The following is a 27,851-nucleotide window of genomic DNA, read 5'->3' on the forward strand; positions in this document are numbered from 1 at the left end:
AGGGTACGGGAGCATCGCACAATTTTTCTGCTGGTGGAGACATTGTTCGCAATAGAAAATCGAAAGAGAAATTAAGTATTTTTAGGGTGTGGTAGCCCAGGTCGATAAGATGCTCGCCTAAAGTACCAAAGGATGTTTAGAGGTGTCGCGAGTTCGATACCCGGTTCGTCCTGGTCAGAAAACTTTCCTGACACAGGGGTACAACAGAAACGGCGACATGACCGCAGAAAAAATTGCTACCGCAGGGAGTCCCCCATCGAGGGGTTAGCGCACCAACCTTTCGACGAGTATAAAAAATAAGCCTGCCGTTCGGAATCGACAATAAGTTGTAGGTCCCGGTCTAATTAGCCCTCGTGTGCAGAAAATGACAGTGGTGCGACAAAAATGATCCAAATGATCAAGTATTTGGTCCCACCAGTGTCGCCTTTAGGGGTGGCATAAAAGGCTTCGCACCTGGGCGGCATGTACGCTCGAGCCGCCCCTGCCTATTCAAACACGTTATAAAACATTTTAGAAAAATAACTTCCATAGAGTAACATAGATAAAGTAAATATTCAAACGTCATTTCCCACTTTTTTTTTTTTTTTGCAAGGTCATTGCACATTCGTGATTGTGACGGAGCCGATATTTTGATTATTGTACAAGTAGAATTTGATAAAATTACATTGTATATGGTACATGGTATGATACATGACATTTTTTATTAAAAATAAATTTCTTATTTGAAAGTTTTTATTTTCAGAATCTCTCGTGACCTCCCACGGTTCATTGACGGTGACCCACGGTTTGCGCACCACTGGTCTATAGCATAACTTCCCAAACTTTTTATTTTACACACACACATCGCCCACTTCTACAGACATTTTTTTCTCTCATCGCCCCTAACTCAAATGCATCCATAGGATCCCCTATGTTAAATCCATAGCTTCTATCGCCCCCATGGACCATTCCATCACCCACCGGGGTGATATTGCCCGCTTTGGGAAATAGGGCGATTAGTGTGACGTCACGACCGGCAGCGCTGATTCCAAATAAACGTGAGCTATGTGAGATTATAAAGAAAAACGCCATATATAGGACGTAGATCAGCCTCTGCTTAAATTATTTTTCTAAAAAATATGGTCAAATATGCTCAATTGTGAGCTCTTTAAATGAAAACTTCAAACTCTAGTGAACATGCAATGTTAAAAATTTAATAATACTGTAGTTCGTCTCTAATTAGCTGTGAAAGCTGTATATTTCTATCCGTTCGCACGCGTTGGCCTAGTAATCATGCTTTTGATTCCTGCATTGAATCATGGATTCTATCATGGAGCCAATGATTGAATCCAATTGAAGAAATAAGTTTAGAATTATTGAAAAATAATTTTTTAGGATAAATGAAAATGTACAATTAATGAAAAAATTGTCACTGAATTACTGAAAGTAGTAATTGCAAAACTACTGATAGAAATCAGAATTATTGAGAATTACAAGAATTACAGAAGACTGGATGTTGTGAAGATATTTATTACTTGAGATGTTAATTTTTTAAGGAAGGAAAAAACTCATCTCTGCCTCTACCGGGAGTCGAACCCGGGTCCCTCGATTCCTCGATCCGGGTTCCTTCCTTAAAAAATTAACATCTCAAGTAATAAATATCTTCACAACATCCAGTCTTCTGTAATTCTTGTATTAACAAGTGGAGAGCGACATTCATGTCATATTGAGAATTAGTTTCAGAATTGTTAAAAGTAATAATTTATGAAAAAAAATTAAGTTTTTGAAATAAATAATTTCATGATGGAAATTTAAAATTAATGAAAATAATGATTTCCGAATTATCATTCGGACAAATTTCAGATTTAATGAAAGAAATAATGGATCAAGAGTTAATTAATTAATGAAAAAAGTTATTTGAAAATAAATAAAAATTCTAATTTATAATGAAAGATATACAGTAGAACCTCCCGTAACGGATGCTCCCCATTAACGGCCGCCTCTCCCGTTAACGGACACTTTTCTGATTCCCGGTTCCGTAGAATAGCGCTTTAATGTATTTCACTCCCCGTTAGCGGACACTCTCGATAGTGGACAGTAAAAACAGGAAAGCTCCAATATATTAACTTAAATAAAATGAAGTTCAGTTGTACATCGTTATTCCCCGTTAGCAGTGCCGTCTTTACGCATGGGCCCGGGGACCCCAAGAGAAGAGGAGCCTCACAAAAATGAGATCCAGTTGAAATTTTCTAGAATTTACCAGGTAGGGCCTCAGAAAAACCACTTGGCCCGGGGGTCCACGATGCTCTTAAGACAGCCCTGCCCGTTAGCGAATAAAATTTTTGGTCCCATGGGTGTCCGATATCGAGAGGTTCTACTGCACATTTAGAGCAATTAGGCCAAACGCATGTGAACGGATAGCATGCGAGAAATAAAAAGCACCCATAGCTAATTAGAGACGAACTATTATTATATTTTTAACATTGCATGTTCACAAGAGTTTGAAGTTTTCATTTCAAGAGCTCGAAAGTCTTATTTAATCATATTTTTTTAGAAAAATAATTTAAACAGGCTCATCTCTACGTCCTCTATTATGGCGTTTTCTTTTATAATCTCGCTCAGCTAATGTTTGGAATCAACGCTGCCGGTCGTGACGTCACCACTAATGCGCAGTAATATTAAGACGCCTTCATATGTATATAGGGGCTCTAGCCTTGGCATTGCTGAGAACGGTGTCCCCCATAGGCGGAATAGACTTGGAAGTCTGGGAGGGGGGCACTGTCATTATTGCTGGGGGGCACGATGATGATGTCAATTATATATACCTAGATACATTAGATCAGTCTACTCCCCCCTCTGACGCTGGGGGCAATGCCCCCCCCCACACACCCCCCCCCCGTATCTCCGCCCATGATGTCCCCGAACATCTCCGTCGGAAGGTCACGGTGACTCGGTGAAAACAAACACGATCCTCACAGAGATCAATGTTAAAATTGCCGATTTCAGCATAGAAATGTGGAAATTGTTTTTTAGTGGAGTTTTCCGTCACATCAATAATTTTAAAAATTGAATTGAATTTTTGCTTTTCGAAATATTGAGTTCGCTTAGAAATACGAATCCCAGAAAATTAAATATAAAATAATGAGCCACACCCACTTTTGAGGTGGATATCCATGCAATAATACACATTAATTTCCCCTTTTTATTTATATCTTCTCAGGCACGAAAATGAGAATTAATGTCTCCGTATTGTCTTATATTATCCAATTGCATCTCAATCCATTAATTACTTATGGGCCCATATAAATTACATTGAAGAAATTCCGCAGCTTTTTAATCAAGCATTTTTTGAAGTAAAAACAGGCAGATCAATAACTTGAACTTAAACGAAATATCTAGCTCCGATAAAAAAGAAAAAAAAAATCGATTCATTTCTGTTTCTTTAATTTAGATTTATTCCTATCATGAGTCGCATAGGAAGTCGCCATATTGGTTACCTTGTATGTCGCTCAAGCATAGGCGGCGATAGACTTGGAAGTCTGGGGGGGCCACGGTTATTATTGCTGGGGGGCACGATGATGATGTCAATTCATATATACATATATACATTATATCAGCCGACTCCACCTCTGACGCTGGGGGCAATGCCCCCTCCCCCGTATCTCCGCCCATGCCCTCAAGAAAGAAGAAAATATCACGTGATCCAAAAAAGCCTCTCTCTCATAGGAGTTTAAAACAATAAATGAAAAAATAATTTCAGCATCGATGAGATAATTCCAAAATTAATGAAAGATAATTCCAGCATTAATGAAAGATAATTCCAGCATTAATGAAAGATAATTCCAGCATTAATGAAAGATAATTCCAGCATTAATGAAAGATAATTCCAGCATTAATGAAAGATAATTCCAGCATTAATGAAAGATAATTCCAGCATTAATGAAAGATAATTCCAGCATTAATGAAAGATGATTCCATAATTAATGAAGGATAATTCATTAATGAGAGAAAAATTCTAGAATTAATGAAAGAGATAATTCAAAAATCAATGAAAGAGGTAATTCTAGCATTAATGAAAGATAATTCCAGAATTAATGAAAGATAATTCCAGAATTAATAAAAGATAATTCCAGAATTAATGAAAGATAATTCCAGAATTAATTAAAGGTAATTCCAGAATTAATTAAAGGTAATTCCAGAATTAATGAAAGATAATTCCAGAATTAATGAAAGAAAATTTCAAAATTAATGAAGGAAAATTCCACAATTGAGGAAAGAAATTGTTCCAGCATTAATGAAAGAAATTATTCCAGCATTAATGAAAGAAATTATTCCAGCATTAATGAAAGAAATTATTCCAGCATTAATGAAAGAAATTATTCCAGCATTAATGAAAGAAATTATTCCAGCATTAATGAAATTAATAATTTGATCTTTTTTCACCTTTAGAAGAGTTCTTCATCCTTTTTTTAATCTTTAAAACGCAATATTTAGACACCGAATTTTACATTTCTATGGGGAAATTGCCAGGCACAAACTTTGTTTTCACCGAGTCACGTGGTTTCCTTGCATTTGATGTTTCTGCCGTCGCGGCAGCTGTATGCTCCCTCTAGTAAAGGCTGAAAACATTATCAACAACCATTTTCAATCCACTGCTGGATGAAGGTCTCCTCAAAAGGCTGAAAACATAGTGCATAGAAAATAGAAAAATATAAAAACAGAAAATATAAGCTCGACGGGTGTAAAAGGTCAAAAACTGTTTGAATAACGTAAAAATACGGGATGTATGGTCATCCAAAATTATGAACTTATATTAACATGTAAGAGTTTAAGCCGTCTTGGTTTGGTTTTTTTGGTTTTGTTTGTTTTGATCCATGAATTGCGGGAAAAGTGATAGTGTTATTTATTCGAAGTTACACGCGCGAAGAATAACCACATGCTTATGTTCCTGCCGCTGAAATGGAACGTACTCTCATATTTCCGCCGTCGAAATTTTATTAAATATATTTGAATATCTTATAACTATATTATTGCAGTCGTTTCGAAAATAATCCGGTGTAGCAGTATCTGACAGGTAATAAGCGGAAACCTACCATCAATGATATTTCTTAAAATTCCAAACTGGTATTTAAGAAACTTGAAGAGGCATCTTCAATCGGATTGTTTATATGTTTGCTTTTGTGCTTAGTTTCAATCTCCCTCACATATAATTAAGCAATCCTTGATTTGTCGCCACCATCTAATTTTGACACTAACAAGTTTGACTTTTTTTTTTCGAATCCCGGTCCAACTTGTACTTCTAAAAACCTTCATTAATTTTTTTTGTAAACAATCTGTGTTCCATTACTCATTACAATTGATTTATAGCAGGGTGCATTATCCTCACCAATATTATAAAAATTTAACGTTTCTTTGCTTTGGGGTCATTCAAGTATTACGTCAGCATCGATGGGGGGGGGGGTTCCGATTTGCTGACTTTTGATGACAAGGGGGGGAGGGGGGTTTGGATGATGCTTATGTCATCAACCACCCTTTATGAAAATGTGAAATATCCTTAATGGCATCTTACTCAGTGTGCCAAAAACGTGAAAAATCTTTCGCTAGTTTGTGGGCACCTGAATTGACATTCTCTCGAATGGTAAATCCCTTATAAGGGATCTCTGTAATTACAGAGCCACTTCAGCAATCTCTAAATGTTTCAGCGGTTCTTCAAGTGCTCAGAAAATTTGTCCGGACTGCTTAAGTGCTCTGGATATGTGTCCGGACCGCTTAAGTGTTCTGGAACTGTGCAATGCATCACTCAAGTGATCCGTAATTATGCCACTGATCACACTTAAGTAATCTGAGAATGTTCCGCAGGTAACTTGACATACAACTACGCAGCTGACCGATGACTGTTCCAAGAGGTCATCAGTTGACGTCATGACTCACCCAAGGTGGAGTAGGGGAAGACAGAGCTTTGGGGGGGCATTTTGTTTTGATCAGATGCAGCTTAAGCGAGGGTGCAGTGCCCCCGGGCAGCAGGTTGTAAGGGACGGCATCCTAGACTTTTGTGTAGACACAAGTTTTTAAAATTTTTTTACAATAAAAATTCACAAAATACCACGCGCTGTCACTCTTTTTTGAGCCATACCTTGACAACGAAGATGTTAAAAAAACATATGGCCTGGGCAATATCTTTGAGATATTACGTATAAGCTATGTAGGGGGCAAGGCAGTAGTGGGGGGGGGAGGAGGCTTGGGCGTCTGGTCCTCCCCCCCAAATGTGAGAAAATGACTGAAAATGGGGAAAAGATGGCCAAATCTATCGTTCGACCACTTTTGTCCCGTCCCATCCTGAAGTGCAAGTGGTCCCTCTCCCTCCAAACGAAATTTCTTTCTACGGGCCTGTGGTAGGAGGTATTGGCCTAAGGCCGTAACACAGGAAACAAGGGCAAATTATCTCACACAAGGCAAGTGTTCATTTTGGTGCCTCCACCCAATAATTTTTCGTGAGTGTTCAAATAAAGGCTGCGAAATAATTCTGATTCTCACTTGTACGGGCAGTAGTGTATTCACAGGGGGGCTAAGCAGGCTATAGCCCAAGGCGGAAAATTCGAAGGGGCGGCAAATTTTGGAGTATAGAAAGAGGGGGAGAGAAAAAAACAGTTTTGTTAATTCACGTTTCATAAATGTGTGGAAGTGTCATGTGTGTAACTTCTATCGTAAATAATATATAATTATCAAACATATTGTTTTTTTTTGTTTTTTCCACACAGACTGTCGTTGAAGTAAAAAAAAATATATGATTGTCTAACCTTTCTATTTACAGTGTTATTCACTGCCTTCCCAAATAGTATGGTCAGAGGTGGGAGGGTGAGTAGGCGTCCAGCGAAGCAAAGTAGCACTCATTTTAGATTACTGAAGGTGTTGGAAAAAAAACAAGAGTTCATCCAACATCCCCTAGAACAGGGGTTCTTGACCTTTTCAACCGCTACCCAAAATCAGCAACAAGGTCAGCTTCTTGACCCATGTGACTCTTTTTTTTAGAATTAGTGAAAAAAGTGGCGCAATAAGTGCATTTATAACAGGACTGTACGTGGATTTGTACGACTCATTGCGAAAGCACCTGCGAATCACATTTGGGTCATCATCCATAATCTCAAGAGCCCCTGGCTGTTAGTGGATTTGTATGACCAACCTCGGAAGCCACTAGCAAGCAAGTCATGGTAGTGATCCGTAATTCAAGATCCCCTATCTGTTAGTGGATTTTTGACTCACCTCAGAAACCCCTGTCAATCAAGTCTGGGTTGTGACCCATAGCTCGATTCCTTGGCTAAGTGGATTCGTACGACCCTTCTCGGACGCCCCTTCAAATTACATTTCAGTCTGGACCCAGTAGCTCAGAGTCCTTGGTTGGTAATGGATTTGGACTGTTTGGATTTTTGGACTACCAATCATCTTGGGAGCCCGGCGACCCATAGGTTAAAAACCCCTGACCTAGAAAGAAGGAGGGGTTATCTTCTTTGGAGGGCTACCTATGGAGGGTGTTGGTACAGTGGTCAGGAAAAAAAAGAAAGAGGGGTTCCATGACTGGATACTGCCACACCCATCCCAGTTGACCACAAAGAACATTTCAACAGCTCAATTTTGGCTCTCTTTGAAAGTAAAAAGACAGAACATTCTACTGATTTTAATGACGCCCGCCATATAAGAAAGAATCCTCTGCAACAAACATGCTTTTATTGGCGCTGGTTGGGGCTTTGGTGAAAGTCTTTGGGCTATGGTTGACCATCCTGGGGAGAATAGAAACATGTGTTAAGTGGCTATAAATCGAATGGATGAATTCAATTAAAATATGATTTTTTTTAACTTGTTTGGGAACCGAAATGGGATGAAGCTGGTCAACCCAGAACAACATCAGTTTGCAGTCACTAATTGGAATAAAAAGAAATCATGGTACAGAATAGTAGGTGGAGTTACGCGATTCCATTCACTGGTCCTATAAGGACAGCTCTCCTCACGTGACGTTTACCTGAAAAAAAGAGAGGGGGGGGGGGACAAATGTGGAGCTTGGCAGAATCCAAATTTTTATGAATTGTATACATTCAATTATAAACGCATTATTACCAACAAAACATAAAAAAAACTCCTTCATTCTACACCTTCCTGACGAAAACAAAGTAGGTGAATATCAAGTATAGCTGCTCATTTCTGATAAGTTCATACTTTTTGTAGTTTGTGAGAGTTTTCTTTAATGATTAATTTATGAACAATCACCACAGTTCAATCTTAGGTAATTTGGAATCCTCTGTAATACTTGTATTCAATAAGTCGTATAAGACTTATATTTTTTTATTCGACACATCATCATCATCATTTGGCGTCCCATAAGGAAAAAGCCTAGGCAAATTTTGCCCATTGCTCTAACACCAAGTGGTTTAACATGAGTTGTGGGTCATGTGAGAATGAAGAGAAACATTATTCTGTGGAAATTCCCAGAGTTTGGTGGCTGCTCCGGGAACGAAAGTTATGGTATCTGGTTACCACATTATATTGAATCTCTGTATATGGGGATTATGGAAAACCGCAACTGGTAAAGCCATATCAGAAAATTTGAGGCTGCTCCTGTTTGTGGTGTCCTTTTAGAAAAGGAGCAGAGAAGGTCTCAGAGATATGGCTGAGAACTCAACATGAAGTTATTAAATAGTAATGCATGAAAGTTTAAGTTAAAGCAGAATTGAAACTCACCATGAATTTAGGTGTTTAGTGTAATTGAGAAAATTTACCACGTTGTAAATGCCTGGGAGCATTAACAACTTAGTGTCACCTGATGATCACTGAAGTAGTTCCTTCTCGAGATAGAGAAGGCGGGACATCGTCCCACATAGTGGAATGGAGTTTCGTCTTTTTCTCCACATGCAGGACAAATAGGTGAATCTGTATAGCCACAGTTGTGTGTGTGTAGGTGTTTCGCTAGGTTAGCATGACCAAGTGATGATCTGTATAACCTGTCGAATTCGTTTCCTGTTCAATGAGATAAGTTTTTCGGCAATATTCGGATGGGTTCCCAAGGCCAGCTTGACCTGTCTGCAGTCCTGCCTTGAGTTCCATTGACGCATGTGTTTGTCTTCTATCCATTGTTTGACATCTCCTTTGATGGTTGACATCGAAACAGGATAGAAAGGTTCAGGTCCAGATAGCTTCATGTTAGCTGCCTCTTTGGCTATCTGGTCTGCAAGTTCATTTCCCTGGAAATTTACGTGACCAGGAACCCAGCAAAGATTGATGTTGTTGCTCAATGCTGCCAAGTTATTCAGCATGTGGAGGATTTTCTCCTGTTGAGAAAATTGATTTCTCAACAGGAGAAAATCTATAAAATATGTATTATATTCTAACCTTTTAAATACTAAATTAACTTTTCAAAGAATTTTTTAGATAATATTTGTATGTAGTATTATATTTTTTTATTATGTAGCTTTTCACTATAAAAGTAGCATAGGAAAAAGAAAAAAAATGAAAGGAACAAAAGCGTTTTAATTAAAAAGAATTTCCTTGTTTCTAACTATTTACTGAGATATGTATTTGAATTCGGAGGAAAGTTGGGAAAAAAAGCAGCAAAGACTAATGGACAATGCTTCTTTCCCAAATTTTTGCCGATTTTTGATATCTCTACAAATAACGCACTCAGAAACGTGGAAATTTCTTCGTTGGCATCAGAAGAGACAAAGCAAATTTGGGCTTTTTAATTCGGTTTTTGGGCACAGGTTGTCCATATAAAAAGTTAATTTTTTATTTTATTTTAATAACTATGCAATCCCTTGAAACATGAATGACGTAACCGAAATTCCTGATTTTGTACATTTACGTTCCGCAAATTACACACTGGTGAAATAAATTAAGAGAATTTGCATATTTTATAGAATTTCATGAAAAGAACTGAACTGAATGTAAAACCACTGCTTCTAGACAAAAATGCAAATCTTGTACGTCAAATACTTTATAAGCACGCGTAAGTCAAGACGCATTTCATTCGCTAGCACACCTCGGCGAATTTCTTGGTGTTATTTTGCAGCAATCGGTTAATTTCAAATTGTAACAGTAAAAATGAGTAACCACCAACGTTTAGATGATGTAATGAGGTGGCGAATTGTGGGGACGCTAGAAGCAGGCCAATCTCAAGTCCAGATTTGTAGAGGGTTCAATTTAACGCACAGCATCGTGTGTAACTTATGGAAACAGTTCCAGGATACCGGATCCATCGAGAGAAAGCCTGGTCGTCCAAGAGCCACGATGGCCAGAGTAGATCGCCATTTGTCAATTATAGCGAGGCGTAACAGGAATGCTACAGCTTCTCAGCTCTCTCATGACTTTTATGCAGCCACAGGAACCCATGTATCAAGGGTGACTGTTTCCAAAAGACTTCATGAGAGAGGGTTGTTTGCAAGAAGACCTGCTGTTTGCGTCCTGCTCACTTCTACGGACAGGAGAATCCGTTTATCATGGTGCAGAGAGCATAGAGATTGGAGTATGGATCAATGGGCGACCGTTCTCTTCACTGATGAGTCCCGGTTCAGCCTAAGCACCGATTCTTGCCGTGCGTTCATATGGAGAGAACCAGGGACCCGCTACCTACCCTCCAATTTCCGCGAAATTGACCATTATGGCAGAGGAGGTTTTAATGGTCTGGGCAGGCATCATGTTGGATGGCCGCACACCTCCCCATGTCTTTGAAAGAGGCACTGTGACTGGTGTGAGGTATAGGGATGAGGTCTTGGAGCCCTACGTTCGCCTTTTCAGGGGTGCAGTTGGCCCTGAGTTCATTTTAATGGACGATAACGCGAGGCCACATAGTGCTCTTCTGCTCTACGATTTTCTAGAGAGTGAGGATATTGGCCGGATGGATTGGCCAGCCAGATCTCCGGACCTTAACCCTATAGAGCATGTCTGGGACGCTCTGCGGAGGGCAATTGCAACTCGCAACCCCCCTCCGGGAACCATCCAGGGAATGAAAACAGCGTTGATGAATGAGTGGGACCAATTGCCACAGGAAATGATAAACTGCCTTATTTCAAGTATGAAATCATGCTGCGAGACCTGTATATCTGTAAGAGAGGACCATACCCCCATTAACCCATTTTTTTGTTTATTCTGCAACCGCTGTTTCATACCTTCCGACTCCAACGAGTGTTTCGCACGATCATGCATGTGTATTACAATTATTGAATGGTTATTTGTTTTGTATTCTATCAATGTATGTGCATATCAAATTTCATTAAAATCAATGCAGTAGTTCTAGAGATAATCGACCAAGTCTGCAAATTCTCTTAATTTCTTACACTAGTGTAATTATTTACTTTAATATCTGTCACCGTTTTCTTGCTTTCCCATTTTGAAAACCGTCAGGCGATTGTGGGACACTGTATATTCTAGTAATGCAAGCATTCAAATCATGTGAGTGCACACTCCATGGCCAGGCCCCGTGTGGAAGAATTTTAATCTGTCCACGAAACAATTTTGAAAAAGTATTTCATTATTTCAAAATACACTTTAGGATGTGCGGTTAAAGATAATATGTACAGATATTATGTAATGCATGATTGATTTTCTTGCTAGACTATAACCAAGTACGCAGAAAGTATCTCGGCATTTATATTTTGTTTCTCCATATGATATCTTAAGGCCACTACACATTACTCCAATGCGACATACTCCCACATCACTTCAGTAACATAATGAATTCTGTGACAATGGAATGCCATTCCCCATTTAGCTGGGATTTGTTATTTTGATTTTACATTTTTACACCGGAAATGCACTAGAAACAGCCATGACAAATTTTTTTTCCATCATGCAGAAATGATCTCAGTCAAATTGGAGAGATCTTTTACAACAATACAGACCAACCCAATGCAAAGCTTAACATTTGAAAACCGTAAGAAATATGCCGTTAGTATGAAGAATATGTTTTTAAATTGTATCCATATTCACACAAGATAGCCTGTAGTTTAGATATATTGTTCTTTGATTTTTGCTAGCATTATTCTACATGCCATCCAATTACACATTGAGTATTCAATTAAAATCGCTTCTGATGTGGAAAAAATCATAAAATTCTTCTCAAACAATAGATCCTGTCTTCAGAGGATAAATATAACCTCTATCATGCTGACCAGGGATCGCACTTGGGTTGGTACTAAATCATAAATCCTGGTTGCTCAGCAAAAAAAATATGTCTGCTCAAGTCAAACATTGTGGTCAGAATGAAGTGTTGAGCGCCTGCATGTGAGTCTAAAGCAATCAATCAGAACATTTCTTTAGACTCCTGAATAACATAAAATATGTAAAATGTATATAAACCAATATTTTTTACGTGGATGCATCATAATTTATTTATTTTGTTTTTCCCCCAGTCCATTTTCACTAAGAAAGTTTATTTTTCACATTTTCCAGTACATTTTCCAAAAGAAAAGTTTACAGATATGGCAATTCTCAATCAATCATATTCTAGATACAAAGGATCTAAACTCCAGTTGTTTGAAAGGATGTTGAGAGATGCTGCTAATAATCACCAGGAACTGACAATGAAAAAACTTGATGGACTGGTTTCTGAAGAGTTCATTGAAGAAAGAGATGAAAATGGTCAATCAGCTTTAATGTTAACAATCATTTATAATCAGTTAAATTGTGCAAATTTTCTTTTAAAAGCTGGTGCTAGAATTGATTTCGCAGATAATGTGGGCCAAACTCCACTTCACATTGCTATCAATAAGGTATGTGATGTTTTAGAACAGCAAATGTATTAAATACACTAAGATATAGCAAATATAATTCTCTTATATATCACCTCAAATAAATTTAATTAGGCCTTAGGAAGTTTCACTATGCACATATAAAATTAATATCATAGGTGAGAATGCCTTCCGATTCTTCAGCCTTATTAAAATCTTGTTCGAAACCAGATTTTTTTTGATTTTTCATATATTTGTAGAAATTTCCATAAAAATCCCCAGATTGCAGCTACACATAAATTAAAAATTCCAAAAAAGTTTCCTTCAGTTCTTGCAATCCTAGGCTGATCAAGTTTCCTCAAGAGAAACAAGAAATTGGGATTCCAAATAAAAAAATTGTTAATTGTTGCCAAATATGATGCCAAAAGTAACAATGTTGCCAATTCGACACTAAATTTGCTAAAAAATTGCTAATGGTGGAAATGAAGTGCTACTAAAAAATTTTTACAATGACTAATATGTGAGAAAAATATTCATATTCTTAGTTGAATTATATACAGGGTGCATGGGTAACAGAGCACATGGCATTTTACTGGCAAATCGTTAGTCCTAGAGACATTCTTCCAGTTAGAAAAAGTATCTAAATAACGTGTAGTACTCATATGTCATTGATGTTGCAAGGGGTTGTATAGTTATTAAAATAAGAAAATTAACTTTTTATACCATCCCAGTGTGCCCAAAAACCCAATTAGAAAGTTGTTGCCTTGTTTCTCTTGGTGCCAACAAAAAAAATCCAAGTTTCTAAGTGCAATATTCACTGAGATATTCAGATTCAAAAAGCGGAAGAAAGTTGGGAAAAAACTATTAAGTGTGGGAAAACCGTTCAAAAGATACAGTAGTTCGTATTCAAAAGATACTTTTTCACTACCTCTTCATTTTTATCTTCATTTCTCTTGTATTTTTATCTTAATATATATATATTATTATACTATATTTATATTATATTATTATACCTCTTCATTTTTATCTTCATTTCTCTTGTATTTTTATCTTAATATATATATATATATATATTAAGATAAAAATACAAGAAAATGAAATGAATGAATGAGAAGAATACAGAGAAATGAAGATAAAAATGAAGAGGTAGTGAAAAAGTATCTTTTGAATGACAAACCATGCATGGGTTTCCCCCTGATGACGACCCACTGCATAGGTTCTATTTGACTCTCATAAAATTCTTTTTTTTTCCTTTCTCATAAAATAATTCTTTTTTGTTTATATATATATATATTATGTATATATATAACATAACTTGTAAGTTGACAAAATAATTTTAACCCACAATTTCAGTGAAAAATAAAAATTCAAGAGGCTTCATTGAAAATGTAAGACATTTTTGCAGGGATTGCATAGTTCTGTGAAGTTTCTACTTAAACATGGAGCAAACTGGAAGCAAAGAGATGTCGATGGCAATACAGCATTACATTTGGCTGCAGTGCATCCATCTCCCAAGTCACTTATTTCGATCTTAAAGTTGGTATGTCCTGGTGAAATAGACATTCAAGATTGCAGTAAGGTATTTGATTCCTCTTCCAAATAATTAATAAACCTAAACCTGTTTTTGTTTTTAAACTAGATTTAGAACTTTCTATCCAAATTGAGGGCTAGATATCCAAAGTTTAAAATGGCTACAGTTAGTAAAGTTGGTTACATATTACATGACACTGATGAAAATAAAACATTTCGTTTTTCAGAAAACAGCTATGCATTGGAGTGCAGCTGATGCAAATGCCGAACACATAAAGTTACTTTTGAAACATGCAAGTATAATTTTATTATATTGAAACAGTAAATTTGTGAATATGATATATTTTACCTGGCTATATAATTAGAAACAGTGTTTGTGGGACTAGATTGACATCAAGGGCTGTGAATGTGTATGTATAAGAAAGATTCATTAGTAATCATTAAGTACTGTTTATTAGCAATTATTATTGACTGTTTGTTTGAATTAAATTTATATTATCTATAGGGAGTAAGGTTATTCTTAAAATTTAAAAATTGCTTAATAATAAAAATAACCATTTTTTGACCTTTATAAAATGGAAACCTGTCTAAAATAGAAAACTACTGCAGTCTGTTGATGTCCTGTTTTATACAGGTTTCACTGTGTATTATTTATGAATTTCAAATGATTATTTTTTCACTCAATTAGGGAGCAAATATATGTATTCCTGACAATGAAGGTCGAACACCTTTGCATTGGGCTGTAATGAGATCAGATTTGAAAGCCATGGAGTGTGCGAAAATATTATTGGTTAGTTTTTTGTATTTTGTAGTTAGTCTGTCTGTACTGTAAATTTTCATCATTCACTCGCTAATCAAAAGTTCATCCATTAATGAAAGATAGTGCTGAGCAAACAGCATTTCCAAGACATTCCACCCCTTGCACAGGGGCAAGGGAATGCCAATGTCTGATGTAGTGTATGACATACATATGAAACAATATTCATATAAAGCCTAGCTACGCATGTCCAGGTTTGCCTCTGCAAGTATACATATATAGGTACGTCGAATGAAGAAACCAATCCATTCAAGTAAAAAAAATTGTGCAGGTATACCAAACAGCCCTCACACACATTCAGGTTTACCTGAATTTTGGTGAGGACTGCACAATTTTTTTTACCTGAATGGATTGGTTTCTTCATTCGACGTACCTATATTTCAGGTAAACCTGAATGTGTATAGTGGCCTTAATAGATTATCTATTAAATTCTCATCGTACCTTTAATTAGCATTATAAACCAGTATTTCATACTTTGATAGAAACAAGTATATCCAAAAAGTTATTAGCTATAAGTATAGGTTAGGGAAATATCTCGCATTATATTTTTAAAAAATACTGTCTTTATACTTATGATATGCTGAGCATGACTAGGACTAACATGGTCTATTAAAGTGTTCTGCAAAAAGCAAACTAATTATCTGTGGATATGACAACTCCACTATAGCTTATATATGAGTTATGGGCAAGATATATTTAGAATAAACAGATGTTTAAAATTTTTATGTTCAAATATTTGTTTTTTCTAAAATATATGAACTGGTAATGTGAATTGTGTCCATTTGTAGGAAAAAGAACCGAGTCTCATTAACTGGCAAGATTATGAGGGGCAATCTCCACTACATTTTGCTGTTTCCAGTGGAACTATTCAAGCTGTTAATTATCTGGCATGATTGTTTTTTTTTCAACCCAGAAAAATGCATATTAATGCGAGCTTTACATCTCTAAAATTTGTTTCATTTTATTATGCTAGAGTGTTTCAAATTATTGATTTTTTTTTTCTATAATTTTGTTTACTAGTTATAAAGGGTCTGGGAAAAAAATTCTAAGAAAACTCTTCTCAACTTTATGTAAACTGATTATCCTTTCATAAATATGCATTTGCCCCATTAATAGTTATATACTTGTAAGTCTACTGTTATTTTGTCAAAAATAGGCATTATCATACCATGCTGCTACTCAAAGCAGAAATTTGTTTTGTTGCTCAGGACAAGCATTGATTTTGGTGCCCCACCCTATAATTCTAAACAACTAAATATTAAACCCAGCATCTTTAATGGTTCGACACCTAAAGCCCCAAACCATCTTTCTCCTCTTTAGTTGCAGCCCTGCTGTCAGCTTCACATGAAACTGCAGTTTTTTTAGTTATTCTAATTCAGCTTCAAGTACCACATCAAGAAAATTAAACACTATAGCAAAAAGAAAGACTTAATTTTAAAAGTTTAACAAAATAAGAATGAAGCCACCAAAAAAATAGCAAATTAAAAAAAAATGAAGAAATAAATTTCAGTTTAAAACTTTGCAAGCAAGAGACTGGTATCTAAGTTGAATTTCAATCTGAAATAGTCGCTGTAACAAGTGCTGACTGTATATACTCTTTAACCATTTAAATAAAGTGGTACCTAAAATTACCATAAGTAAATAAACACAGGGCCGGATTAACCATTAAGCAAAATAAGCATGTGCTTAGGGCATCAGGAGAAAAGCGGCACCACAAAAAATGATCACATAGAACATTGGTTTTTATATAAATGTATGGTTTTTCCCCAAAAAATGAACCATCCAGTAGAAAATCTTAAAATTTTAAGGGCACTTGATTGTACAGTTGCAAATTCTTAAAGAAAGCTTGGGAGGGGGGTCTGTATCAAGTGACAGAAAAAAATTTTGTTTCTAGTTGCAGCCCTGAGTGTGACACAAAAGCAGAGGAACTAAGTGAATCACGAATAAGAGCTCGTGTTAAGCTCAGTTTTTAAATTGAGATTTTGCTTTATTTCCATAAAGTAAGCCTGAGCCGTCTGGGCCTACTATATCCACAGCATCACAGGCTCCCGGGTAAAAAAAATTTTTGTGAGGCTCCTACCCAGGGCCGTTACTAGGATTTTTGCTGAACAGGGCAAACATGATTTTGGCGCCCCCACAACTTTAAAATTATATAGTTTTATAATGGTGTTATTTGTCCCCACCTAAAACTGCAGCCCCATAAATTTTTCCTTCCCCCTCCCTACCTAGCTATATATACATACCTACCAATTTGCATACTTACTCTCTCCAAAATTTAAACCAGAACAAATGAGGCCTTACCGGCACTTGAGGCTCCCAAGGCGTGGTATCATAGGCCCTGGAAAAGTAATTCTTCAGACTCCCCCCCCCTACCGCACCTAAAAATACCTCCTAACCAATTTTCATACTTACACTTGGAGATTGCTAACAAATCTAATTGTTATGAGGGGATATGCATTAACCCTCTGGCTGCTCATCCCGCGATTTCCACGGGCAACTCAAATGTAGCAAAATCTGCTCATCCCGCGGGCATGTGTTTTTCTTACTTTATTGAGGAGCGCATCCCATTTTTTCCCCGTTTAACCACTGAAATAAATTATATACAGTATTAGACGTTTCATTTATGTTTTGGCCAACAGATGTCGTTAGTTGTCCACTAAATTGCGGCATTTGAAGGCACGTGGTATTACCGCTCAAACTTCACTTTTTGAGTGAAAAAAAATTAGACAATTTTGAAGCAATTTCGGTCCACAAATTGAGCAGTTAGAGGGTTAAAGCTCAAAATAAACGACACGGAGGGCACTAAAATCACTTGAGTGCTTGGGTCTTCATATGAGTTAATCCGACCCTGCCTGCCTACCAATTTGCATACTAACTCTTGAAAATTGTTAACAGATCTACTTGTCGCGAGGTCCTCAGGTTGTGTCCAGGTGAGACCCACGCATTAATAAAATAAATAATTATCATTCCCAACCAATATGATTTGTTATCAAGGGTTTTAAATAACCACCAAACCTCATGGTTATCTAGAGGTTTTATCTTATAGTTAATTATTATTACCCACGTGAGACAGTTTCAGCGCCTCTCTGGTGTCGCACCAGTAAAATCACCCAGAAAACTTGCTGTTGTGTTCTGAGACAGATGAAATGCATCAAAAATTTTTGCCTGGCAGTCCATTGGTTAGGGAGCTAGCCTCTGATTGTGCACATCTGGGTTTGAATCCTGGTTCTTTGATGTCTGATAACACTAACAAATTTCTTGGACAGATCTTACAGATCTCTTGGGAATGTGGGAGGATCACATTTAAAAACAATCATGGGTTTCTCTGCGAATCATTCAGTCCAGTATGCTCATAGTTTGAAATTTTGCATGAAAAAAAAAATTTTTTTTTTGCTTCTGCATAAGCTACACAGCCTAGAGCCACCTTTTTGTGGTTTGATCTAGAGTGTCTAGAACATAAGTATGAAGACGCTTTAGTTCGATCCACCGTAGAAGTAAAAGAAATCTAACAGATTGTAACTTGAAAATGCATCTGGAAGAGCAAGCACCCTATGATTATGGTTCACCAAAAATAATGTGAATAGTATCGGCCATGCCAAGATTCAGTGGTTGTGTTTGAAGCCACTTTGTGAAATTCTAACAAGCAGTCTATGGGAGAAAATATCTTTAAATGTTTTTAAAATATTTTGAAGAACAAAGTTAAAAATCTAAGGTCTGTCTTTTTGGGAAATGTGAAAGAAAAATTCCAAAAAAGTTCAAAGATGTCCCAAAAATGAATAAAAATGATCAAAGAGATATTATCAATGATTTGCAAATAGAAAAAAAAAGGGGAGGCGACACTTTCAATGTCCGTGCTTAAAAATATTCAAATCATAATTCTGCCTTAGCTTAGTTATTTCTGAAACATAAAATTTCATTTAATATTGGTTTTTTTTTCATTTATAGATTCAGTATTGAGTAAAATATACTTTTTGGGAGGGGTACCAAAACCAATCGAGTGCTTAGAGCCTTCAAACGTTTTAATCCGGCTCTGAATAAACAGCTGAAAAAAATGAATTAACAATGTCATTTTAATATATATCTTCATTAAATTTCCTTTGATAATTCCAGGCCTCCAACAGAAAGTGTAACCTTGACATTTTAGACCACACATTCTGCACTCCTCTACATCTTGCTTCAAGAAAAGGCAAGAGACATTTACTTTTGAAATGTTTGAAGCTTTTTCATATTTATTTCATTTCATTCATGAAATGAGTAAAATTATATATACTTATCAAGTGTGAAAATATTGGCTAGTTTTTTTTTAAACAATAGTCTTATTTTGTTTGTACAGTAATACCCCAGACTTACACCAACTCAGAGGTACACAATTTTCTGTGAAAAATGCCTGGTTCTTGAAGCCTTGAATTGAAGCCTAATCCATAAGTGTTATGGGATTATTGCTGAGATAGAAATCACACACACTCACACTTTGATTATGGTGCGTTAATCAAGTAAACATTGTCCAGTCAATCAAAACACCATGTGTTGCCAAGCTAGGCTGATTTTTGAAATGTTAAAAGTAGACACTGCGAAAGCAGCTAATGATGAAACTTTGCCAGAAATTTAGAAAATCAAGATGGGCCATTTAACCATTTAGATCCAAGGCTTGGGCAAAAGCTTCTATTTTTAAATAATGGTTTGATGAGGACTTACTATGTGAAGTTTAACATTGTCACCAGTCTTGAAGAAGTTTGTTCAAAAAATTATGCTATTTATTGACAATGTATCCAGTCACCCTCTTTCCGCACGCCAATCAACTTTCCAACCACCCGCCTTTCCAACCTTGAAATTGTTTTTCTTGCCTTGCAAAAACTAATAACAAAACTTTCCCGCTTTAACACAAGCAGCTTAATTCTGAGGATGGGAAAAATAATGTTATCAAACATTGCACTAAACATGATGTTCATTTGCCCATATTTTGGATCAGGGTGTCTACCATTACGGAATGAGAAAAGGGTCACAGAAGTCCTGAAAAAGTCACAAAATTTGAGTAAAGGTCACAGATTTTTTTTGATTTTCCAGAGATTCCACCCCCCTAAAATCTAGGCTTTAGAGAAGCTGTAGCATTCAATATTTTTTTCCTTCTCTCTCAGGTTTCTTTTTCCCCTTTTTGCCCTGGAGGGATGGATGGGTGAGTAGCAACAGAAAAGAACAATGTCAATGTGTAGCAATCCTATATTGGGGCAGACATAATATGGATAGGGCAAAATAGCTATTTAGCCTGGATGAACAAAAAAGAACTTTTCTTTCTTTGCTTGTCTGGACCTTTCAACATCTGTAATATTCCCCTAAAGCAATGTTCTCAGGATCACATGATAATTCCTAGAGGAGGGTGTGGAGTTGACTGTAAAATAGACCACAGTGGTAGGGAGTCTTCTTGGGAACAATATTGATTTTCTGTAGAAGTGACATGACCTCTCCCCTACATCATAGAGCAGGATCCATCTGTTGTTGGATCTTTGGGGGGTCCGCAAGCCAGAGTTTTCATGGAGGGGGCAGCTCTATAGTGAATTTATAGCAGGGGAAAAAAAACTGATGGTGATTGTCTGGGCCTCAGGGCTGCAGCTCTGTCAGCTCTATCCGTGTTGGGGCCAGGTAAAAGGGCACTAATTTTTTTTCCCCCTAGAAGGAAGAAAGTTGTTTTTCTTTTTAATTATCAATTTTTTTTAATCGTGTCAATTTTTACCAACTAGCTATAGTGAATGATGAAATCGTACAGTATACGTATGTGACAGAATGAGAGAGTTTAAGAGAAGACAAAGATAGGACTCATTATTCGCCATTAGTTGTATTGCGACGCACCGTTTAGGACAAATTTAAAGGAATGCAGTGTTTCTCAAAATGTGCATCGTGGCGAGCTGAAAATATTGATTTGTGCTCCTATTTGTGCTTTGAAGTGGTTCTTTTATATAGGAAAATATAGAACTCCCCAAACTTTTTGGGGAGCTGCTAATGAACCCATGAATTACGCAAGGGAGTGACAAAAGAGAACCATTGAAAAATGGTGACAAGCTTGCGATCTAGATGACACCAAAGCATGACGATGGAGCAAATAACAAGTGTCTAATATCAGGCTTCAAAAAATGTGAATAGGAAAAGGAAATGTGAAATCCATCCTTCAGAAGGGGCCTTGGTCTAGTGTGGCCAAATCTGGTCATGAGTGGTTTATTGCTTCATTTTTATCTATTTATTTCCTATTGATCGTATGTATGGCATGGCTGGGCCTTCCAATCAATCATTAGGATATCCTATTTTATTAATGCAAATCTCTAGGTAGTTGCTACTCACAGTTTGGGAAGCGCTGATATAAGAAAACAGTCCAGCATGGTTCAATTTATTGAATGAGAAAAAGTCCCACAAAAGTCACGGAACTTTGCTTTTGATATTTGACCCACCAACGAGGTGGCTGAGGCCACCTCGTTGGACATTTTGCCTGTTGTGGCATTGTATTTGTATTTGGTAGACACCCTGTGGATTCAAAATGAGTGGGGAAATCACTACCACAACATAAAAAGTCATTGTAAATTCATCAAATAAGTACAATAAATCAAATAAATTTTCTGTAAAATAGTTAAAGGCATTGTGCCATCAGACAAGTCTCTTCAAAATTTCATGGACATCCAAATAACTGCATTTTTTATCACAATTGTTTTCTATGAGACAGATTTTTTTTATAAATATTGGTTCCAGTCAACTAATATTTAACATATTCAAAATTGCACTCCAACTTTCATAAATTTAACTTGCATCTTATTGTGAGTCCCATGTATTGTATTAATTTATTATATATTATAATATATTATAATATATATTGTATTAATAATGTAACATGTAAAATATTAAATCAAATATTTTATTTTAAATATTTACAATATTTTAAATTCTTCTCAGATTTTGCTAAAACAGTATTACTACTACTTGAAAAAGGAGCTGATCACAAAAGTGCTGATGATAGTGGAGCTAAACCTATGCATTATGCTGCATATTATAACTGTGTGGTAAGATAATATATTTTGATTTGTAACAGACATTTGTTATTTTCAAAATAATTTTGTTTTTTCGATATGAGTTTCTATGCTAGGTATAAAGTTAAATCCTTATACTCTTTTTATCTTTTGAACCATTCGTTATACAAGCATACTTTCAATTAGAAAAAGTATCCAAATAACATGACTATTTTAGATATGTCATTTATTTTGCTATGGACCATATATGTACCAAGATACAAAACTTAATTTTTTATATGGTTCACCCCCCCCCCCCCCCACCGGTTATAAACCGTTCAAATTTATTGATATAGATATTGTCCCTAGTGCTAGAAACATGAATATGCAAATTTTCTTTTTTTTTTATCAGCTGGTTTGGATACCTTATTTGATGTCTAAGTTTCACCTGAAACACGAATGTGTATCCCTATTGAAACACATGCTACAAAACATTTTAGTAAAATAACTTTCATATAGTAACATGGGTAAAGTGGTCATTTCCCACGTTCTTTTTTTCCCAAGGACATTACACATTCATGTTTAAATGCACTATCCATAACAAGTGCAGGCTTCAACTTGAAAATCACATTAGGTTTTTCTTCTCCCCCCCCCCATACTTCCTATTTATAGTCATCAAATGTGAAAGTTAAGATTTTTTTGTTAGAGATTTTTCCCCCTTTAAAAAGAGAAAACTACCTTGGATGAAGGAAATTCAAGTTCTGAGAAAAAGTGATTGGTTTATCTGCCATCCATACCAGAAAATACTGGGTTTTCCAACATGCTGGATTATGTGCAGGTATATGGTATGTTACGGTCAGTGTATGAAGTGGTCAGTTTTCAGGCTGTAACATATTTATTAAATCTAATTTAGTCTGTTCTGAAAAAAAAATTGTTGTTTCTGTATTTCAATTGTGAATTTCAGGAAGCAATAAAGGTTTTCTTATCCAGGAAGTATATCAATGATGAGGGCGATAATCAAGGTTGTACAGCACTTGTCTGGGCAGCAGCAAGACAATCTAATGATGTTATTGCTGAAATGGCTAAACTAAACATTGACTTAAACAGTTCTAACTGTGATGGCTCCACTGGTATGTGTTAAAAATCATTATTCAATCTTTCAAATAACCATCATCAGGTTGTCTACCATCGTGGAAAGTCAGGAAGTCACAGAATGAGAAAAGGTCACAGCAGTTACAAAATACAAGGGAAGGTCACAGATTTTTTATGATTCTCCAGAGACTTTTTTTCGATCCCCCCCCCCCCAAAATCTTTACTGACTAGCTATAGCAAAAGGGCAAAACCATACGGTATACGCATGTGACAGAACGAGAGTTCGAGAGACAGCAAAAATCGGATGGTGATTGAACTGACGTATCGTTTGACATTAATTGTATTACGATGCAATATTTAGGCGGAATTTAAAGGAATACTGCAGTGTTTCTCAAAGTATGCATCTCAGTCTTTGAGGCATTATGGCGAGATGGAGATATTGATGTATGTGTCTATTTATGCTTTGAAGTGGTTCTTTTACATGGGAAAATATCTGCCACATTATTCTGGGGAGCCACAAACGAACCATGAATTAGGCAAGGGAACCGCAAGTGGCAAAAGTTTAAGAATCACTAGAATATGGTTACACGCTTGCATTTTAGGACAACACCAGAGCATGGCGATGTGTGGAATATCAGACTTCAAAAAATGTGAATAGGAAGAGGAATATGTGAAATCCATGCTCCAGAATGTTGGTCCAAATCCTGCAACAGGACCCCCTAAGCTGAGATCATCTGCGGGCCCATTCCAAATTTTTCATGGACCCCGTAGGGAATTTATAGTGTGAAAAAAATTATCTCTCTCTTACAGGCTCCCAGGCTGAAGCTTTGTCAGCCCTCAATGCGCTTTCCTGCACAAGTGAATGGAGCACTGACTGTCGGAATCGGAAAATAGGCGAGCACTATGTTTAGAGAGAAACTATGTCTGAGTACATAAAGCCTGGATAACCAAGCGGAGATCGAGATGTAGTTCAGAAAGAAAGTTCACATTCTTCTGTGGGGAATTGAACCATCAATCTCTCACTGTCCAGGCGAGTGTTCTAACCATTGAACTACAGAGGACAGACATTTTCATTCCTTCAAGCATATGTATGAATGCTGAACGGGACTGTGCATGGACAGCCTCCTAGCTCAGCTAATAGCTCTTACGACGTTAGCCCCCAGATATCGACATATAGAGAGAAACGATGTCACTCTCTGCTGTTCATACGACTGTTGTTCCGCTGTTCAGATTGGTGGTTCGATTCCCCACAGAGGAATGTGAACTTTCTTTCCGAACTTTTCACGCCGCCTGGCAGTGGAGTGGTTAGGGAACTAGCTTCTCACTGTGCAGGTCTGGGTTCGAATCCCAGTTCGGGCATGGATGTTTACTAACACTAACAAATTCCCTGAACGGATCATGCTGATCCCTTGGAAATACATGCGGATCACATTATTATTAAATTTACATCTCGATCTCCACTTGGTTATCCAGGCTTTCGTACTTCGTATGAACAGCGGAGAGTGACATTGTTTCTCTCTATATGTCACGATATAGGGGCTAACGTCGTAAGAGCTATTAGCTGAGCTAGGAGGCTGTCCATGTGCAGTCCCGTTCAGCATTCATACATATGCTCTAAGGAATGAAAATGTCTGTCCTCTGTATTTCAATGGGTAGAACACTCGCCCGGACAGTGAGAGATTGGTGGTTTGATTCCCCACAGAGGAATGTGAATTTTCTTACCGAACTACATCTCGATCTCCGCTTGGTTATCCAGGCTTTCGTACTTCGTACAGCACTATGTTTGTACTTTCACACAATGGTTTCAACTCATAAGCAACGTTTCCTCTATTTTTTTTTTTTTACCTGCACTGATATGTTTTGTACATGATATATCAGTACATTGTGTGACTTTCCTGTAATTTTATTTATTTATTATCTCTGTAAAACAATTTAGCTCTTCATGCTTCAGCTATGTATGGACATATAGATACAGTGAAGCTACTTTTAAAATTAAAGGCAAATCCCAATGTGACAGATGGAGCTGGAATGACACCATTTCTGAAAGCATGCCAAATGGGACAAGCAAAAGTTGCCAAACTTTTCCTTGAGCTCTACCCATGTGCCTTGATGAAAGATTCGAAAGATCGAATAGGAATTCATTGGTGAGACTTGTAGTTAAAAATCATTGCATGCATTAAAAATTTGATATAATCAAACCTACATAAGCAGTTCAAATATTAATGAGCCCAGTCATTGAAGTTATTGAAAATAATTGGGGAGAACGGCATAAATAAATGAAGAATTACAGGATTACCAGGTGAGAGAGAGTGTCTGAAGCAAACACTGCTCTTATTCACTTAGTATTGGGATTTTTAGTGCTGCCTCAATCTAATTTACACATTAACCCATTTGCATCCTTTTTATTGTCTTTTATCATCAATCACAGAATATCCTGCAAAACGGTGATTTTTCCTTATCACTGAAAGAGAAATAAACCACTCCCACCAATGATCACTTTGTGCCAAATGGGATATCTGCCAAAAACAATCTGCGATTATTTCTAGAGATAAAGAAAAATACTTGGAGGTGTTATCTTTCGACTGGGTTCAAACCAATTTAAATAAATTCATAGTCTTTAAATTTGCTTTCTTTATCTGCCAAATCCTGCATTATATTGGCACATAAAAAAGTTTTATTATCAATGTATGTTAATATATTCTGACATGAAATGAGAACATCAAATTTATGAGGTGAATAGTAGATTTGAAGCTGTGATGCATATATATATATATAATATACATTCTGAAAGAAATACTGAATTGAAGATTCAGAATAATAAATGTTGAAAAATTAAAAAATCAAAATGAAAGTTTCAAAGCTAGAGTATAACACCTAAGGCAGCTGTATACACATAACTGAAAATTATACAAGTAGAAATTAGAACAAAAAAGGAGAATTTTTTTTTTTTTTGACAACTATTAAAAAAATATTTTTTGGACAATTATCAAGAATCACAAAAACATGCAATAATGTAAATGATTTCCTTAATGCTTTTTTTTACTTTTAAATATCTTGAGTGGCAACGGCTATTCATCTTCCTTTATGGGTTTCAAACTTGACCCACGTTTTTGACTTATTATATAATGCTATTTGGCTCATAATCTTGACATTTCCATTTAAAAGTTGAATTTCAGGTAGGAAGTTTATATTTTTTTAATTTCCTTTTTTATAAACTTTATTGGAACACATTTTTGTGGTAGTGTCCATTAAATATTGTTGCTAATGTATTCTTTTGTTTTTTCTAGTGATTTTCAATTTTTGTATTTTCAAGAAATCAATAACAGGAAATGCTCTTTATATTATTATTTTATAAATTTACTATATACAGAACCTTTTTTAAAGATTATGCATTTATATTCAAACAGGGCTGCAAGAGGAGGGTATTCTTATCTATGCCAGTTGCTTCTTTATCATGGAAGTCCTGTCAATCCACCAGACTATTTTGGGTTAGTATGAAATAATTACATTATTTTAATTTATAATATATGAAGTAGCAGTGTTTTTACCCTTCTTCACTACCCTGTATGGCCAATGAACTTGGTCAGGATGTATACAATGAACTCCTGTTTGTCTTTTGCAGTATACAAGTTTCATCCTGATCCATTTACAATATAACTTTGTTTATATGATGCTCATTAAATATTCCTAACAATTAAAAGTGAGATCTAAAGAAGTTTATTTCACATTTTTTTTTTATTATTTCAGGATGACACCCCTTCACTATGCAAGTATCAAGAAACATGAAAATTGTGTACAGCTTATTCTAGAAACTGGAATAAATCCAATTGTTATGGACAAAGAAGTAAATTTTATTTTTCTGTTCCTCTTTTTTTTGCAGATTGTGGAAAATATTCATTATGCAATGTATGTGCCATCATTTAAGTCATTTGAAATAAGATCTGCTAGCTCAACAACCATTAAATAATTTGTAAAGCATTTTTGACGTCAAAAATTCTTAAATGTTAGCAAAAATGGATGTTAAAAAGTATTCTGTCAGTTTCATTAAATTTTGTAGATAAAGTATCCTGTTTAATTTCTTCCTTTATAGTATCTGAAAATGTTCATAATATAATTTCAGGGCCAAACACCCTTACATTGGGCTGTAAGAATGAACAATTTTGAAATTGTCAGGTTGCTATATAAATATGGCGCAGTTATCAATGCTATGGTAATGGATCATGGTTGGTGAGTGTTATCTTTTTTTTTATTGCATTTCAATACATTAACTTTTCTTCTATATATATATATATTTATTTATTTATTATTATTTTTTTCATCAGTATACTCTCATAATTGCAATCAAAAAGGAATTTAAAGCTATTACTGCGGCAACTCTGAAATCATCATCCTTGTGACCTGCACAGTTCTGGATTTTGGACAAAATTATATGTTTCACAAATTGTCACGGTTTAATCCAGGGTGTTTCAAACAGTGTGCTGGGGTACATGGTTGAAAAACACACAATGACGCTAAGCAGAATGCTGCATAGAAAAAAAACTCAACATTCTGCTTAGTGACATTATGTGTTTTCATTTCATCTTGTTATGTGTCGTCATTAAGATCGAACAAATTTCAAAAACACAGTGAAATGCCTTTATAACTATGCTCAAGCGACCGAGGACTATCGTTATAATGTAGTTATCATTATAGATGGAATATAATAACACTATGAAAAATACACTGGGACTAGAGAGT

At 36.1% G+C, this 27,851-nt stretch overlaps 2 protein-coding genes across 4 annotated transcripts in view; both read left to right on the top strand.

Annotated features, from left to right (window-relative positions):
* The first annotated feature begins 4,814 nt into the window (after positions 1-4,814).
* On the top strand, positions 4,815-14,536 carry LOC149080681 (inversin-like). Its single transcript, XM_089238803.1, has 4 exons — positions 4,815-5,053; positions 12,412-12,731; positions 14,095-14,268; positions 14,447-14,536. Exons 2-4 carry the CDS (start codon positions 12,441-12,443, stop codon positions 14,534-14,536), a joined length of 555 nt encoding a protein of 184 aa, XP_089094929.1. The 5' UTR covers positions 4,815-5,053; positions 12,412-12,440.
* Positions 14,537-14,913: 377 nt separating this feature from the next.
* The window catches only part of LOC149080682 (uncharacterized), a 55,539-nt gene continuing 42,601 nt past the window's right edge, over positions 14,914-27,851 (top strand). For all 3 annotated transcript variants that reach the window (XM_089239896.1, XM_089239895.1, XM_089239897.1), the window contains exons 1-9: positions 14,914-15,009; positions 15,825-15,923; positions 19,147-19,222; positions 21,970-22,076; positions 22,987-23,152; positions 25,051-25,258; positions 26,522-26,602; positions 26,862-26,958; positions 27,235-27,341. In XM_089239896.1, coding sequence (XP_089096022.1) covers positions 14,965-15,009; positions 15,825-15,923; positions 19,147-19,222; positions 21,970-22,076; positions 22,987-23,152; positions 25,051-25,258; positions 26,522-26,602; positions 26,862-26,958; positions 27,235-27,341 — 986 coding nt within the window. In that variant the 5' untranslated portion in view covers positions 14,914-14,964. The remainder of the gene's footprint in view (positions 15,010-15,824; positions 15,924-19,146; positions 19,223-21,969; positions 22,077-22,986; positions 23,153-25,050; positions 25,259-26,521; positions 26,603-26,861; positions 26,959-27,234; positions 27,342-27,851) is intronic.

Source organism: Pholcus phalangioides, unplaced genomic scaffold (genome assembly GCF_987345545.1).
Source record: "Pholcus phalangioides strain wild (caught in Gottingen) unplaced genomic scaffold, Ppha-v1.0 ptg000011l_1, whole genome shotgun sequence".
Lineage (NCBI taxonomy): Eukaryota > Metazoa > Arthropoda > Arachnida > Araneae > Pholcidae > Pholcus > Pholcus phalangioides.

What these genes read in the sequence shown, in the direction of transcription:
- LOC149080681 (XM_089238803.1), top strand. Translation starts at nt 12,441, where the DNA reads ATGGCAATTCTCAATCAATCATATTCTAGATACAAAGGATCTAAACTC. An exon ending in TTCACATTGCTATCAATAAG is followed by an intron (nt 12,732 to 14,094) that starts GTATGTGATGTT and finishes ACATTTTTGCAG; the next exon opens with GGATTGCATAGTTCTGTGAA. An exon ending in ACATTCAAGATTGCAGTAAG is followed by an intron (nt 14,269 to 14,446) that starts GTATTTGATTCC and finishes TTCGTTTTTCAG; the next exon opens with AAAACAGCTATGCATTGGAG.